Source organism: Mus pahari, chromosome 6 (assembly GCF_900095145.1).
Source record: "Mus pahari chromosome 6, PAHARI_EIJ_v1.1, whole genome shotgun sequence".
Taxonomy (NCBI): domain Eukaryota; kingdom Metazoa; phylum Chordata; class Mammalia; order Rodentia; family Muridae; genus Mus; species Mus pahari.
In genome coordinates, this window is record NC_034595.1 from 88,527,140 (window position 1) to 88,542,342 (window position 15,203).

The window sequence follows — 15,203 nt, forward strand, 5'->3', positions numbered from 1 at the left end:
CCCACGTCGACTCACCCACAGGGGTCTCTCTGACCGTCTTCTCTCCACAGAGCGAGTGATACCCTACTTCACCCAGACACCCTATTCCTTCCTGCCACTTCCCACCATCAAAGATGCCTACAGGAAGTTTGAGATCAAGATCACCTTCCGGCCAGACTCTGCGGATGGTGAGCAGGCACCTTGTGGGACTGGGAGACTGGCCTGGGGTCGGTCGGGTGGACACCTGTCTCTAGGACCTGTCACCACAGTATGAACCCTGACGAAAGCTCCTGTCCTGTCCAGAGCCCCTGGGTTTCTCTTGCTTCCTTGCTTTTCCATCCCTCCTCTGTGGCATTCTGGCCTCTACCTGGTCGTCTTGTATGGGTGCATGGCTGCCCAGATTCTCCTGGTCCACCTTCCTGTCCTGCTCAAAGTTCTTTTTTATCTGATGAATCTCATATTCTCCTCTCTCTCCCCCTCTGCATCCCCCTCTCCTCATCCCCTCATCTTGCTGGTCTCTCCACTGTCTTTCACTGTCCAGGCCTCCTTCTCTACTCAGGTGAGTTTCTGCCTCCCTCCCCTCCTCCAGGCACACCCCAAGGACTCATGCCCATCACTCAGGTCCTATCTTGGAGCTCTTAGTATGGCTCTTTCCCTCCCTCCCCTCCTTCAGGCACACCCCAAGGACTCATGCCCAACACTCAGGTCCTATCTTGGAGCTCTTAGTATGGCTCTTTCCCTCCCTCCCCTCCTTCAGGCACACCCCAAGGATGCATGCCCAAAACTCAGGTCCTATCTTAGAGCTCTTAGTATGGCTCTTTTCCTCAGGTCACCGAGTGAGTCTCTGATTGGGAGGCTCTTGGCCACATGCCAGGGTGAGGTATCAAAGAATGGAAAGGCTCAAAACAATGGTCCTCAACCTATGGGGTCCCTTTCACAGGGGTCACCTATGACTATTTACATAAAGATATTTATATTATGATTCACAATAGTAACAAAATTCCACTTATGAAGTAGCAATGGAAATAATTTTATGGTTGCAGGGTCACCACGACGTGAAACTGTATTAAGGGTGGAAGCATTAGGATGTTGAAGACTGGCTTAAGAGCTTAAGTGAGAGTGACAGAGGGCTGGTGGCCAGCAGGGGTGGGGCTGGGGGAAGCTGCTCACACTGCTGTGCCCTCCAGGGATGCTGCTGTACAATGGGCAGAAGCGGAGTCCCACCAACCTAGCCAACAGACAACCGGATTTCATCTCCTTTGGCCTCGTGGGCGGAAGGCCTGAGTTCCGGTGAGATCTCTTCCTCACTGGGGGCTGGGCACGGGTTCAGCTGGGCTGGGCACGGGGTTCAGCTGGGCTGGGCACGGGTTCAGCTGGGCTGGGCACGGGTTCAGCTGGGCTGGGCACGGGGTTCAGCTGGGCATACCCTGCATTCGGCCGAGTTACACTATCGAGATTCTAGAGAGAGAGTCAGCTGGGCATATCCTGCATCCGGCTGAGTTACACTATCGAGATTCTAGAGAGAGAGTCAGCTGGGCATATCCTGCATCCGGCTGAGTTACTATCGAGATTCTAGAGAGAGAGTCAGCTGGGCATATCCTGCATCCGGCTGAGTTACACTATCGAGATTCGAGAGAGAGAGGAGTTGCAGCTGTTGATGTTAATGACCACTTGATCTTCTGGAGTAGGCACCATATCCCAGGCAGGCAGAGGAAAGAGCCTCCAAAGATTTACTACTGTAGGCCAGCTCTCATTAATCCATCCATCTGACTGTCCATTCTTTAATTTATCTATCCATTCCCTGCATCTGTCCATCTGTCCATCCACCCACTTACCTATCCATCTACTCACCTACACACCCATCCATCCATCCATCCATCCATCCATCCATCTGTCCTTTCATTAATTTATCTATCCATTCCTTGCATCCATCCATCCACCCACTTACCTATCATCTACTCATCTACTCACCCATCCATCCATCCACCCATCCATTTATCCACCCACCCATCTATCCACCCACCCACCCATCCATCCATCCATCCATCCATCTACCCATCCATCTACCCATTTACCTATCTATCTACTCATCCACCCTCCATCCATCATCCATCTGTCTATCCCATTTATCCACCCACCCATGCATCCATTCATTCACATCGCCTGTCCATCTATCCATCCATTCACATAACCATCAACTCATCCATTTATTCATTCATCCTTCCACCAATCATTCATCCACCTGATAATTACTTGCGTGACTCTTGCCATGTGCCAGGCACTGGTATGAACTGGTCTGAAGAGGTATGAACAACAGGTCAGGTTGTACCCTATGGGAATATCCACTCCACTTGAGGAACTGAAGCCATAGCAAGGAAAATCAAAGTTATCTCAGAGGCAAATGCAGCGAGGCCAGGCGCTAGGCTTCAGGGCCTCAGAGAGTTCTCCCAGCCCTAAGAGCCCGCTTTGGAGGTGCTCCGAGGGAAAGGTGATGAGGGAAAAAACTTTTGGAAGAGGTGGGGATATCCTGGGTTGGGTGATTGCAAAATGGCAGGGACAAAGCAAGGACAGAAATGAGGAATGATGCTAGCCTTCCTCTGGACCCGATTGCCCAGCCTGGGCCTGTCTGAAGACACGTTTACAAACACTTCCTTGCCCCTCCCCCACCCCATGGAGCAGATTTGATGCAGGCTCTGGCATGGCCACTATCCGCCACCCCACACCTCTGGCCCTAGGCCACTTCCACACCGTGACCCTGTTACGAAGTCTCACTCAAGGATCTCTGATTGTGGGCAATTTGGCCCCTGTCAACGGGACCTCCCAGGTGAGACCCAGCCTGTGCCCATTCCCTCACTCTCAGCGTAAACCTACCTCAGTAGCTGGACCTGACTGACCCACCTCCACAGGGCAAGTTCCAAGGTTTAGACCTAAATGAGGAGCTCTATCTGGGTGGTTACCCCGACTACCGTGCCATCCCCAAGGCTGGGCTGAGTAGCGGCTTTGTGGGTGAGTAAGCCTTCCTTCTTGCCACCTCCCCAGCTAACATTTCCTGGCTGGTTATAGAGCCCCAGGAGCTAAGGGGGGCACTATAGATGTTGTCAGTTTCCCACCCCTCCAGATGCTCATCCTGCCTCCTACCCCCCCCCCCAATGCCAGGCTGTGTACGTGAGCTGCGCATCCAAGGCGAGGAGATTGTCTTCCATGACGTCAACCTCACAACACATGGCATCTCCCACTGTCCTACTTGCCAGGACCGACCCTGCCAGGTGCCTCTTCCTATACCACTCCCTGGCTGCCCTGGCTTGCCCATCGAGGGAAGGGGAGGGGAAGGCTGTGGTCTCCTTGGCTTGATGTCTGGGGCTGCTTTGCTTGCAGAATGGGGGCCAGTGCCAAGATTCCGAGAGCAGCAGTTACACGTGTGTCTGCCCCGCTGGCTTCACCGGCAGCCGCTGTGAGCATTCGCAAGCCCTGCACTGCCACCCCGGTGAGCACCCCACGTCAGTTCTTCATTCCTCCTCCAAAAGAACTTAAGACGCATCCCATGATGGTGACTAACCTCTCTGTATAGTCCAGACACTGCCATCTAGGCTTCTACTGACATGAGTCAGGCATTCATACCCTGCGTTCTTCCCCCAGTATAGTCGTGTGTGTGTGTGTGTGTGTGTGTGTGTGTGTGTGTGTGTGTGTGTGTGTGTGTGCTACCATTGAACCACTGAACCCAGGGCCTTTCACATGCTAGACAAGTGCTCTGCCATTTAGCCACAGTCCTGACCCCACCCCCACCCCCATCCCCACCCCAGTCTTAATATTACAAGCTGGGCAAAATGGCACGTATCTATAATCCCAGGATTTGGGTGACTGAGACAGGATTACCATGAGTTCCAGATGACCCTGGGTTACAGAGACTCTATCTCAAAGAAACCATGAACAGAGCTGGGGCTTTAACCCAGTTGGTATAACATTCACCTAATGTTTGCACTCCCAAGGCCTTGGCCCCCTGCCCCACCCCCCAGCACCTCATAAACTAGTTATACTGGTGCACATCTGTAGTCCCAGCACTTGGGAAATGAGGGCAAGCAGGAGAGTCAGAAGTTCAAGGTCATCAAAGAGTGAGTTTGAGGCCAGCCTGGACAACTCATGATGTCAGGCCTTGTTTCCAAAAGCAAACGAGGGTCGGGCGTGGTTGCTCATGTCTTTAATCCCAGCACTCAGGAAGCAGAGGAAGGTGTGGCTCTGTGAGGTCCAGGCCAGCCTGGGCTACAAAATGAGTTCCAGGACAGCCAGGCCATTTCACAGAGAAACCCTGTCTTGAAAAACCAAACGAACAACAAGAAAAAAATAAACAAGCAAACAAAAAAGCAAACAAAAGACACCATGCCGGGTGGTAGCACTTCCGTGTAATGCCAGTGCGCAGAAGGCACAGGCAGAAGGCTCATGTACCAGTTCAAAACCAGTCTGCCTTTCCCACAACCAGCGATACAAAGTCAGACTGCCTCAAAGCAAAAAACGAACACAGGTTCAGTCACCCCGCCACAGCTGTCCTAGGGGGTCCTCCCCTGGCAATACCCTCCTTCTGATTACTCCCCCCCACCCCCCACACACACACTTTGGACCTCAGCCCCAGGCAGTCCTCTCAGGCTGGCTTGGCCCTAAGAGCCCAGGTCCCCACGGGGGTGAGAGGCAGAGTTTAGGCACGAGAATCTCCTCTGCCGGCTTAACTCTGTGCTTCTTCACTGCGCCTGCAGAAGCCTGTGGGCCTGACGCCACTTGTGTGAACCGGCCAGACGGTCGAGGTTACACCTGTCGCTGCCACCTGGGCCGCTCCGGGGCGAGGTGTGAAGAAGGTGAGTGTTCTCAGTGGTGGCTGGGGAGTATCGTACAAGCCACACTGAGGCAAATCCTACAAGGAATGAAATAGATCTGGAACAAGAAGATACTAAAATACCTGGGGTTCCCCCAGAGGATTTGTCTTCCTGGGGATCCTCAGCCTGAGGGGCAGGGCTGGTCTTGAGACTGTTGGGGTAGCGGGGTGGTGGGGGGTCTGTCCCAGGACTCTGCTATACATCCCCACTGCTCTTGGCTAAGCTCTGGTTACTACAGGTGTAACGGTGACCACCCCATCGATGTCTGGTGCTGGCTCCTACCTGGTACTACCGGCTCTCACCAACACGCACCATGAGCTACGCCTGGATGTGGAGTTCAAGCCGCTGGAACCCGATGGGATCTTACTGTTCAGTGGGGGCAAGAGCGGGCCTGTGGAAGACTTTGTGTCCCTAGCGATGGTTGGTGGCCACCTGGAGTTCCGCTATGAGTTAGGGTCAGGTAAGCAGTAGGTGCCAAGTGTGGCCGAGCCTCTGGGTGTCGTCCTTGGGGTCACTATGTTGCCAGGAGACAAGAGGAGGTAAGTTCGGGAAACAGACCTTTGATGTCTGTCCTTGAATGTGTCTCTGGGACTTTTAACCACAAAGTCCTCAGAGATTCCTCAAAGCTTTGAGAAGTTCCCCGTTAATCATGTCCTATAGTGAGGGGATGTCAGGATCCCTGTGTCATCCAGTGCTACCTATGGTCTCCTCAGGTCTGGCTGTTCTTCGGAGCCATGAGCCACTGGCTTTAGGACGTTGGCACCGAGTGTCTGCGGAACGCCTGAACAAAGATGGCAGCCTGCGGGTAGATGGAGGGCGCCCTGTGTTACGCTCTTCACCAGGAAAGAGCCAGGGCCTCAACCTGCATACCCTGCTCTACCTGGGGGGTGTGGAGCCCTCGGTACAGCTGTCCCCAGCCACCAATATGAGTGCTCACTTCCGAGGCTGTGTGGGTGAGGTGAGGAACAGCCCTCAGAGGAACGATGGGAGGGAAGAGTTTAATGTGAGGCCACCTGCCACTCCCAGCACCCTGGAATCATATAATTTCTGATGAGCCAGTTTCACCAAAATGCGATTAATAGTAGCCGCTTTAAAGTCATGTGGGTGACTGGCTACACGGTACTCAGCTTCAGGGCCTCCCTACCACACTCAGGATCCCATGTCACCTTTTGTGGCCCTGCCTGACTTCCCAGATACTCTCTATCCTATGCTCGCTCTGCTGGCACACCCCAGCTTCCACACCCCGTGAGTCCCTTGGTGCCCCTGTACCCACAGGTGTCCGTGAATGGCAAGCGGTTAGACCTCACCTACAGCTTCTTAGGCAGCCAGGGTGTAGGCCAGTGCTACGACAGCTCCCCGTGTGAGCGCCAGCCCTGCCGGAATGGAGCCACGTGCATGCCTGCGGGCGAATATGAGTTCCAGTGCCTCTGTCAAGATGGCTTCAAAGGTACCAGGGCCAGCCCTGGACACAGCAGGGCACAGGAGCAACAGCCCAAGGGTCAGAGGATAAGTCTAGCCCCTACCCACCCACCCACCCACCTCTGCCTTGGCCCACAGGAGACCTTTGTGAACATGAGGAGAACCCTTGCCAGCTGCATGAACCGTGTCTGAATGGTGGCACCTGCCGGGGTGCCCAATGCCTCTGTCTGCCTGGCTTCTCTGGTCCACGCTGCCAACAAGGTACTTGCTGGTTGTTTTGTACCTTCCTCTGGGGTCAGACACAGTTCCTGGGTATCTGTGTCCACCAACTAGATCCTACCCTTCCTTCCCCACAGGCGCTGGATATGGTGTAGTGGAGTCAGACTGGCACCGTGAAGGCAGTGGAGGCAATGGTACGTAGCCTCTGTGGCCAGCTAGGCAGATGGTGGCCTCCTCAGCTTCTCCTTCGTCTCCTTGGGACTCTCATCCCCTTTTCTTCCAGTAGTTATACCTCAGTTGGGTCCTTAAGGAAAACACGCCCAAGAGAAGAACTCATACAGGGACAGATAGGCAGGAACAAAGAGGGACAGAGCCATACACAGCTTATTGGCAAGGTGGCCTTGAGCAACCTTCAAACCACTGGCATCAGTTTCCTTCAGTCAGCAAGCATTTCTGGTGTGCCAGTTTGAACAACACAGGACTCTCATTCTCTGGAATTCCAGATAATGGCTCAGCTAAGGGTGCCTGAGGCTCCTACAGAGACCTGAGTTCAGTTCCCACCATGTCCATCAGGCAGCTCATAACTGCCTATGACTCCAGATCTAGAGGGTCTGACAGTCTCTAATAACCTCCACAAGACTGATGTGCGCATGTGCACACCCACCCACACCCACACACACAGAGACACGCATACACAGAGAGACACACATATACACAGAGATACACACATACACACACAGACACACACACACACAGACACACATACACAGAGAGACACACATACACACACACACAGACGCACACTGTACACACACAGAGAGATACACACATACACACACACAGACGCACATTGTACACACACACAGAGATACACACATACACGCACAGACATAGACACATAAACTTGGGAGGTAGAAGCAGATGGGGATCTCTGTGAGGTTAAAGCTAGCCTCGTCTATAGAGCAAGTTCCAGGGCAGCCAGGACTGCACAGAGAAACCCTGTCACAAAAAACTATAAATAAATAGATAAATAAATAAGTGATGATAAAGAAATGAGCATATATAGATCTTTTAAAAATTCTTATTTTATGTGTATGCACAGCTAACCTACATTCATGTCTGTGTACCATGGGCATGCCTGGTGCCTCCATTGGATCCCCTGGAACAGGAGTTATGGGGAGCTGTACAGCCATGTGGGTGTTAGGAATTGAACCCCAGGTTCTTTAGAAGAACAGCAAGTACTCTTCCACTGAGCCATCTCTCCAGTCCACAGACTAAAAAGTAAAATTTTTTAAAAAATGAAAAAAAAAAAGTGTGTGTTAGTTTCAGAGGACCCAGGTTTGATCCCCAGCAGGCACATGGTAACTAACCTGTAACTCCAGCTCCAGGGACTCTCATGCCCTCTTCTGACTTGTGTGGGTACCAGGCACACCTGTGAGGTACAAACATGCTGGCGAAGCAGTCATTCACAGAGAATTCAATACATCCTGGGTGGCAGAAGGAAGAGAAGTGCAGCAAGCCCTTCCCCCACCCCTTTTAAAGTAAAAATGTGGGTAATGAGATGGCTTAGCATGTAAGAGCACTGGCCACATACGCCCAATGACCTGAGTTTAATCCCTGGAACCCACTGGAGAAGGAGAGAAACAACCCCAAAAGTTGTCGTCTGATCTACACACGAATTTGTGCACGCGTGTGCACACACACACACACACACACACACACTGTCATGAGCATTCCCACACTCATATGCCCATCATATACAAAACACAATGGTAATTAGCTATAAGTAATGGTAATTAGCTACAATGGACTTAGAGATTCACACTCACTGTCTCCCTCACTCCCACAGATGCCCCTGGGCAATACGGAGCCTACTTTCATGACAATGGCTTCCTAGGCCTCCCTGGTAACAGCTTCTCTAGGAGGTAAGATGGGTATTAGTTGACTCTCTGGGCCTGGCAGGGTTAACAGTAGTCTGAGACGCAGATTTCCCCACTCACTGCTTTCCTGCTTCTTCCCAGCCTGCCTGAAGTGCTGGAGACCATTGAATTCGAGGTTCGGACCAGCACAGCCAATGGCCTCCTGCTCTGGCAGGGTGTGGTGAGTGGGCATCTCTGAGGGTCCTGGGGCTTCTGGGGTTAGAAACTGGCCTACCCTGGTCAGGAAAGTGTAGAGAGAGGACGGCTGAGGCTGCGGCCCTCAGGGTCTCAGCGCTCCAGTGTGGGACACCTAGTGACCCCATGTTTCCTTGGCAGGTGAGAGAGGCCAGCCGCAGCAGGGACTTCATTAGCCTTGGACTACAAGATGGCCATCTTGTCTTCAGGTGAGTCCCAGCACCTCCATCCCCCTCTTCCAACCATGGCTTCTCCCCTGGGAGGTTGCAGGTCCAGGTGTCCCAGCCACACACCCCAGTGCCATCTGCACTTTCATACATCCTGTCCCACCCCCCCAAACTCACACCATTGTGGATCTCCGTTACTCCAGCTACCAGCTGGGCAGTGGGGAGGCCCGTCTCGTCTCGGAAGACCCCATCAATGACGACGAGTGGCACCGGGTAACAGCCCTGCGGTAAGGAGTCCAGCCCAGCGCTAAGGGGAGGGACCAGAGGAACACGTACCTCCCCACCCCGGGCTGGGACAAGGTGGAAGCTCTGAGATCTGAGGGACAGAATAAGTAACTGATATGGAAAGACTCCTTACTGGCAAGCGGCACTCCTCCAGTATCAAGGTGGTGGTGCACACTTGTGATCCCAGCACTTGGGAGGTGGAGGCAAGAAGATTCTGGGTTCGAGCCCAGCGTTGGCTTCTTAAAGAGGGGAGAGCTGAGGACAGGCCTCAGAAGGTGGCTGTGTGTGGCCAGTAGGAAAGCAGAGAACTGAGATCAAGCATGGGCCGGATGTGCCTATTGGGAGTGTCAGTGACAGGGGAGCATGGGGATACAGAGCAAGAAACCTGACCCTGTCACACCTGCAGAGAGGGCCAGAGAGGCTCCATCCAAGTAGACGGTGAGGAGATGGTCACCGGCCGGTCCCCAGGTCCTAATGTGGCAGTCAACACCAACGACATCATCTACATTGGTAAGTGCCAGGCAGGGTGTTGAGACAGACGGGGAGGAGATGGCAGCCTTCGGGGCTGCAGTCTGGCTTCCTTGCCTCTCAGTTCCACCAATGACCCACTGTCACAACGATCCTCTTCCTGCCACAGGCGGTGCCCCAGATGTGGCCACACTGACCAGGGACAAGTTCTCCTCTGGGATCACAGGCTGTATCAAGAATCTGGTGCTGCACTCGGCCCGGCCTGGAGCCCCACCCCCACAGCCCCTGGACCTGCAGCATCGCGCCCAGGCAGGGGCCAACACACGTCCCTGCCCCTCATAGGCGCCCACCTGCCTCCCACGGACTCCTGGGCAGCACCCAGCCTGACAGTGTCGAGTATATTATTATTAATATTATTATGACTTTTTGTAAGAGACGGAGGCAAGGCCACGCTTCGCTGCTACCACCCTGGGCTGGACTGGAGGGTGGGTGTGCCAGCTCCCACGCATTCGTGGGCAGAGCCCCGAGGCTGGTGGGCAGGACAAGGGGACTGCAAGAGGTTTCCTCAGAAGGCTCCCAGGACTTGGAGTCAGGCATCGTGACTGGCAGGGCTCAGAACTGTTCCCATCCCTTTCCCTGCTTCAGAGTCAGGCTCGGCTGCCCGTTTCAGCAGACCGTGCGGACAGTCCTTGTTGCCGTGAGCGCCAGCCTCAGTTATCGCCTGGTGCCTCACTGTAAAACTGAACGAGGGGGTGTGGCCATGGCCTGAGTCACTGTTCTGGGAGCAGAAGGCAGCTCACCACCCCCCACCTGCCACATACCATCCCAGCCTCCTCCACACCCACCTAGCCAGAGGGTCCCATGTCCCTGGCAGTCTCCCCTCCCACCCAGCCCTCCTCCACCTGCATTCACCCCCCCACCCCCACCCCCTACCCCCACCCCAGACACACACAGCCCAGGGCTCTGCCCTCGGGAGCTGCAAGGGAGACCAACTCTTTTCCAGAACTGCTAGGCAGAGCCCAGCAATGAGGTCCCACCACACCAGGCCACTCCCCCCACTCTTCTGGAGGTGAAGGCCCAGGGCGTGGGGGAGCAGGATTCAGGAGCACCAGTGGCTTGGTGGGGGCAGCTGAGACCTCAGCTCGGGAAGGGCACAAGGGATGATGATTACCCTGCCCATCTGGGAGCCTGAGGACCCGACCAAGGGGTAAGCAGGCCCAGACTGTGGCTCTTGGGTCCTAGGGGGAACCCCCTGTGGTCTTTCTCTGATTTTTTTTTTTTTCTTAATAAACGGTGCTATCCCCGCCAGAGGTCTCCTGTCTCAATGACAAGGGATTCGCTCAGTACCACTGGGGCAAGGGCGAGGCAGGGTCACGTCTCTGAGAAAACACTGAGGAAGAGCAAACCCTCACTGAGGTTTCTTCTGATCAAGGAAGACCCCAGTTCCTACCCTAGGCACCCTCCCCCATCCGGCACAATGATCCACCTCTACCCACAGGATCTGTTGTCCCCTCTGTCATGAGCACTCTGCCTCAGAAGAAGATGGACAGATTGTCTTCTCACAAATCAAGTTTTATTGAGTGACAATAAACTTATATAAGTTACGTCAATATCATTCATATAAGCTATGTCAATATCATTCATATAAGCTACATCAATACCATTTATACAAGCTATGTCAATATCCTTCATATGAGCTAAGTTAATATCATTGGCTACAGCTTCTCTCTCAGACGTGACCCTTGGCAATCTCAGATCCTCTCCTTCCTGTCCTAGTGACGTAATGCTCAGACGTCTCAGGGCACATCGCGTTGTCTTGTATATATCTATGGGTATATGCATGCTGTATCACAGAACAACTACAGAAGGTTTGAAGAGGCCCCAGTGAAGGCGACGGCCGAGAGGCAGAGAGGCCCTGCTGTAGTTCGAGTTTAACGTCCCTGTTAGCGTTATCAGCCGCTATGGAGCTGGGTCCCATTAGTTCACAGCTCAAACAAGACAAGCAGAGGCTCCTGCTGCACTGAGACCCCCTTATCAGGACACTGTCCCAAGTACTTCACCCTTCCATCTAGGACACCACCAGCCGCTGCGCCGGTGGTTACTGCAGCCCTGCTTCAGGTGTCCTTCCTTGTATATGACCCAGGGCAAGAGGTTGCGTCATTCTTTGGTCTGTCGTGTTCTTAGGTCTGGTCTTTCCTTTTTTTCCCCTCTACCACATGTGTACCTAATATCTGAGGAAACCAGAAGAATAGGGTGTTGGATCCCTGGAACTGGAATCATAGACAGTTGTGAGTTGCTATGTGGTTGCCGGGATTTGAACTCAGGACCTCTGGAAGAGCAGCCAGTGTTCTTAACCACTGAGCCATCTCTCCTGCTTTGGTCTGGGTTGATTTGACTTTTTTTTTTTTTTTTGTGACAGGAGCTTTCCTTGTAGCCATGGCTGTCCTAGAACTCGCTATGTAGACCCCGGCTAGCCTGATCCTTCTGCTTTCTGCAAACTTTACCTTATTTGGGAATCAGGACATGGCCCATTTCTCAGAGAGGCAGACTGAGGGTCAAAGAACCGAGTGACCTCTTCCAAGTCAGCCAGCTAACAGAGCTTAAAACCCAGGCCTGTCAGACCCCAGAACCTAATCAGCTGATCACTACAGCCCCCTCACGGTGACCTCCCTGGTTCTGGAGAGCCGGCCAGCTCAGCCACAAACCCCCAGGAGCCACCCGGCCAAGACATAGGTGACAAACATTGCAGGCTGCACAGCATCTGAGGCGGAGCCTGTGGGCACCTGGGTGCCAAGCCAACCAGCCTGGGCGGCAGCAGCAGCAGAGGAGGCCAGTGCAGGTCAGTAGCGTTGAGGAGGCCAGAGCCGCCCACCAGAGCCAGGGACCTGTGGGAGGAATGAAAGTCCAGTCAGCTTCTGCTGGGCCTAGTGTCCTGATATCATAGAGATGAGGTGTGTGTGTGTGTGTGTGTTACCACGGGGGTAATTCATGGTGGAGTGAGGGCATGTGTACCACTGCAAATATGTGGAGGGCAGGGGACCACTTCATGGAGTTTGTTCTCTTTTTTTTTTTTTTTTTTTTTTTTTTTTTTGTACAGGGTTTCTCTGTGTATCTCTGGCTGTCCTGGAACTCACTTTGTAGACCAGGCTGGCCTCGAACTCAGAAATCCGCCTGCCTCTGCCTCCCGAGTGCTGGGCTAAAGGCGTGCCCTGTGGACGTTGTACATCGTGGTGCGGAGCCTAGTGCGCACCACGATGTACAACGTCCACAAGCAGATGGAACGTTAGGAACAACTGAGGTCATCCTTTGGGCTGTACACACATGTGCAGATATACATGCGAGCATTTGATTGTGGAGGCCAAGGCTGACATCAGGAAGCCTTTTATTATTATTATTATTATTATTATTTAATATTTAATATTTAATTTACCTCTAATTATGTGCCTGTGTGTGGGCATGTGCATAGGACCCCAGGTGTCCTCAAAAGCCAGAGTCATCAGATCCCTGTGGGGCTGGAATTACAGGCAGTTGTGAGCAGCCCAGCTTGGGTACTGACAGCCAGACTCAGATCCTCTGCAAAAGTAGGAACTCTTAACCTCCAAGTCATCTCTAGTCCAGGACCCTGCCTTGCTCAATCTCTTCCTTGCCACCTTATTTTCCCAGACAAGGTCTCTCCCACTGCACCCAAGGCTTGTCTGTTGGACTAGACCTAGACCGGCTGCCGCAGTGCTGGGGTTACAGGTTCACCCCCACTGAGCCTGGCTTTTTACATAGGTGCTGGGATCCAAGCGTTTTCCTGGCTGGCCCAGGTGGAATTTTGGTGGATGAATGTAAGGGGTCTTTCACCAAGTGCCATCTACCTTCCGACACTTCTTGTGTGGTGGGCACCAGGCCTTCTGGAGGGGTCCGCTCAGCTGCGGAACCAGGAGCCACAAGAAGAGTCGGAGGCTTAGAACTGTCATCTTCCATTGTCCCGGTCTCCTTGGGCACCCGAGAGGGACCTGTGAGCAGTAACAGCACACTGAGAGCTTGCCCTTCGGGGGACCCTATGGTGTCCCTTACTCCCCATGAGGGTTCTCTGACAGCCACAGTACCTGAAGAAGGGAAATGAGGGACAAGAGTTGATAAAACATCTGGCCAAGGTCACACAGCCTGGAAGTGAGGTCTGGTCGACCCAGCAGGCTGGTAAGTGGAGCTGCTGCTTCTCAAGACACGGGACGGACAGAGCAGTCTGGGGTGAGCAGCGCCCGAGCAGCAGGCGTCTCGCTCTAGGCAGAACACTTCACTGACAGCACTTGCAGGTGAGGAGTCGGCATGGTTAGATGTAATGACCCCACACCCCACCAGTGAGGGAACCAAGGAATCACGAGGTCTGTTATTCTAATCAGTTAACTATTGAATCTCACACATGCGCAGTAACCCAGAGGTTGTTGTAGGGACTGGAAGTGATGACAGGTCCTCGGGTCCTGGGAAGCATCTCTCCCAGGTCTCCGGGCACACGCCGGACTAGACAGTCCTCCCTCCGCTGCACCGACCCTCACACTCTTGATCTCTAAAATGACCATTACTATAACCACACCCCCTCCAGCTATATGTAACCTCCCTACCCAGGCCCTGCTATCCCCGGAGATGGACATTAGGGCCAGCCAACCTCTCCACTTTCTTGTTCAAATGGGGTCCATGTGATCCTGATCACTGACCTCTGCAGCTGGCTGGGGGACGGGAGTCCTGGTCACTGCCATCGCCGCAGTTGTCCATGTTCCAGTCATCACATAGGAGGCTCCGGGGCACACATCTGCCGTTCTGACAGCGGAAGTATGTACCGCAAGACCCTGGGGTAGAAAGGGAAACTGGGAATAAGGATCCTAGACTAGACCCTACAACACTGTGGTCCCATGGTGAGAGAACTGGGGGGGGGGGCAGGACAAGGCTGCTGTCTGTCAGCATGTTCATGGAAGGTGGGTGGCAGGACAAGGCTGCTGTCTGTCAGCATGTTCATGGAAGGTAGGTGGCTGTTTCCTGGAGAGATAACAGTATACAATATTTAGGGCAGTCAACACAGTGACAACTGGTCATGGTGCTGGTAGCGATGGTGGCATAGTGGCTAATACTTACTGAATTCATAAAATAGGTAGCCCAGGATGTCCTTGAATGTGTGGTGCTGTTGACCTTTGACCTCTGGTCTTATGACCTCTGCCCCCCTACCACTGGGGTTACAGGTATGAGTCACCACCTCTATCTTAGTAAGAGTTTTACTGCTATGAACAGATACCACAGCCAAGGCAACTCTTATAAGGGCTAAGGGCTGGCTTACAGATTCAAAGGTTCAATCCATTATCATCAAGGCGGGAACGTGGCAACATCCAGGCAGACATGGTGCAAGAGGAGCTGAGAGTTCTACATCTTCATTTGAAGGCTGCTAACAGAATACTGACTTCTAGGCAGCTAGGATGAGGGTCTTATAGCCCAACCCACAGTGACACACCTACTCCAACAAGGCCACATCTTTTGTTTGTTTGTTTGTTTGTTTGTTTGTTTGTTTGTTTGTTTGAGACAGGGTTTCTCTGTGTAGCCCTGGCTGTCCTGGAATTCACTCTATAGACCAGGCTGGCCTCGAACTCAGAAATCTGCCTGCCTCTGCCTCCCAAGGCCACAACTTCTTCTTTTTTTTTTTTTTTTAAGATTTATTT

General features: G+C 53.2%; 2 protein-coding genes across 3 annotated transcripts in view; one reads left to right on the forward strand and one right to left on the reverse strand.

Annotated features, from left to right (window-relative positions):
- Hspg2 (heparan sulfate proteoglycan 2) overlaps positions 1 to 10,819 on the forward strand; it is a 99,411-nt gene extending 88,592 nt beyond the window's left edge. Inside the window, exons 80-98 of one of the 2 annotated variants that reach the window (XM_029540295.1) lie at positions 51 to 167; positions 521 to 538; positions 1,167 to 1,269; positions 2,659 to 2,803; positions 2,886 to 2,985; positions 3,136 to 3,245; positions 3,355 to 3,463; positions 4,725 to 4,823; positions 5,080 to 5,301; positions 5,555 to 5,799; positions 6,117 to 6,288; positions 6,399 to 6,521; positions 6,617 to 6,673; positions 8,329 to 8,404; positions 8,501 to 8,579; positions 8,735 to 8,802; positions 8,964 to 9,047; positions 9,452 to 9,555; positions 9,683 to 10,432. In XM_029540295.1, the coding sequence (XP_029396155.1) occupies positions 51 to 167; positions 521 to 538; positions 1,167 to 1,269; positions 2,659 to 2,803; positions 2,886 to 2,985; positions 3,136 to 3,245; positions 3,355 to 3,463; positions 4,725 to 4,823; positions 5,080 to 5,301; positions 5,555 to 5,799; positions 6,117 to 6,288; positions 6,399 to 6,521; positions 6,617 to 6,673; positions 8,329 to 8,404; positions 8,501 to 8,579; positions 8,735 to 8,802; positions 8,964 to 9,047; positions 9,452 to 9,555; positions 9,683 to 9,855 (2,204 nt within the window). In that variant the 3' untranslated portion in view covers positions 9,856 to 10,432. Of the gene's footprint in view, positions 1 to 50; positions 168 to 520; positions 539 to 1,166; positions 1,270 to 2,658; positions 2,804 to 2,885; positions 2,986 to 3,135; positions 3,246 to 3,354; positions 3,464 to 4,724; positions 4,824 to 5,079; positions 5,302 to 5,554; positions 5,800 to 6,116; positions 6,289 to 6,398; positions 6,522 to 6,616; positions 6,674 to 8,328; positions 8,405 to 8,500; positions 8,580 to 8,734; positions 8,803 to 8,963; positions 9,048 to 9,451; positions 9,556 to 9,682 lie in introns of both variants that reach the window. The other variant, XM_029540296.1, reaches the window with a different exon arrangement.
- A 1,328-nt stretch (positions 10,820 to 12,147) lies between these two features.
- Positions 12,148 to 15,203, reverse strand: part of Ldlrad2 (low density lipoprotein receptor class A domain containing 2) — an 8,231-nt gene continuing 5,175 nt past the window's right edge. The window contains exons 3-5 of the mRNA XM_021201219.1: positions 14,214 to 14,345; positions 13,374 to 13,514; positions 12,148 to 12,398 (exon numbers count right to left, since the gene is read on the reverse strand). Coding sequence (XP_021056878.1) covers positions 12,148 to 12,398; positions 13,374 to 13,514; positions 14,214 to 14,345 — 524 coding nt within the window. The remainder of the gene's footprint in view (positions 12,399 to 13,373; positions 13,515 to 14,213; positions 14,346 to 15,203) is intronic.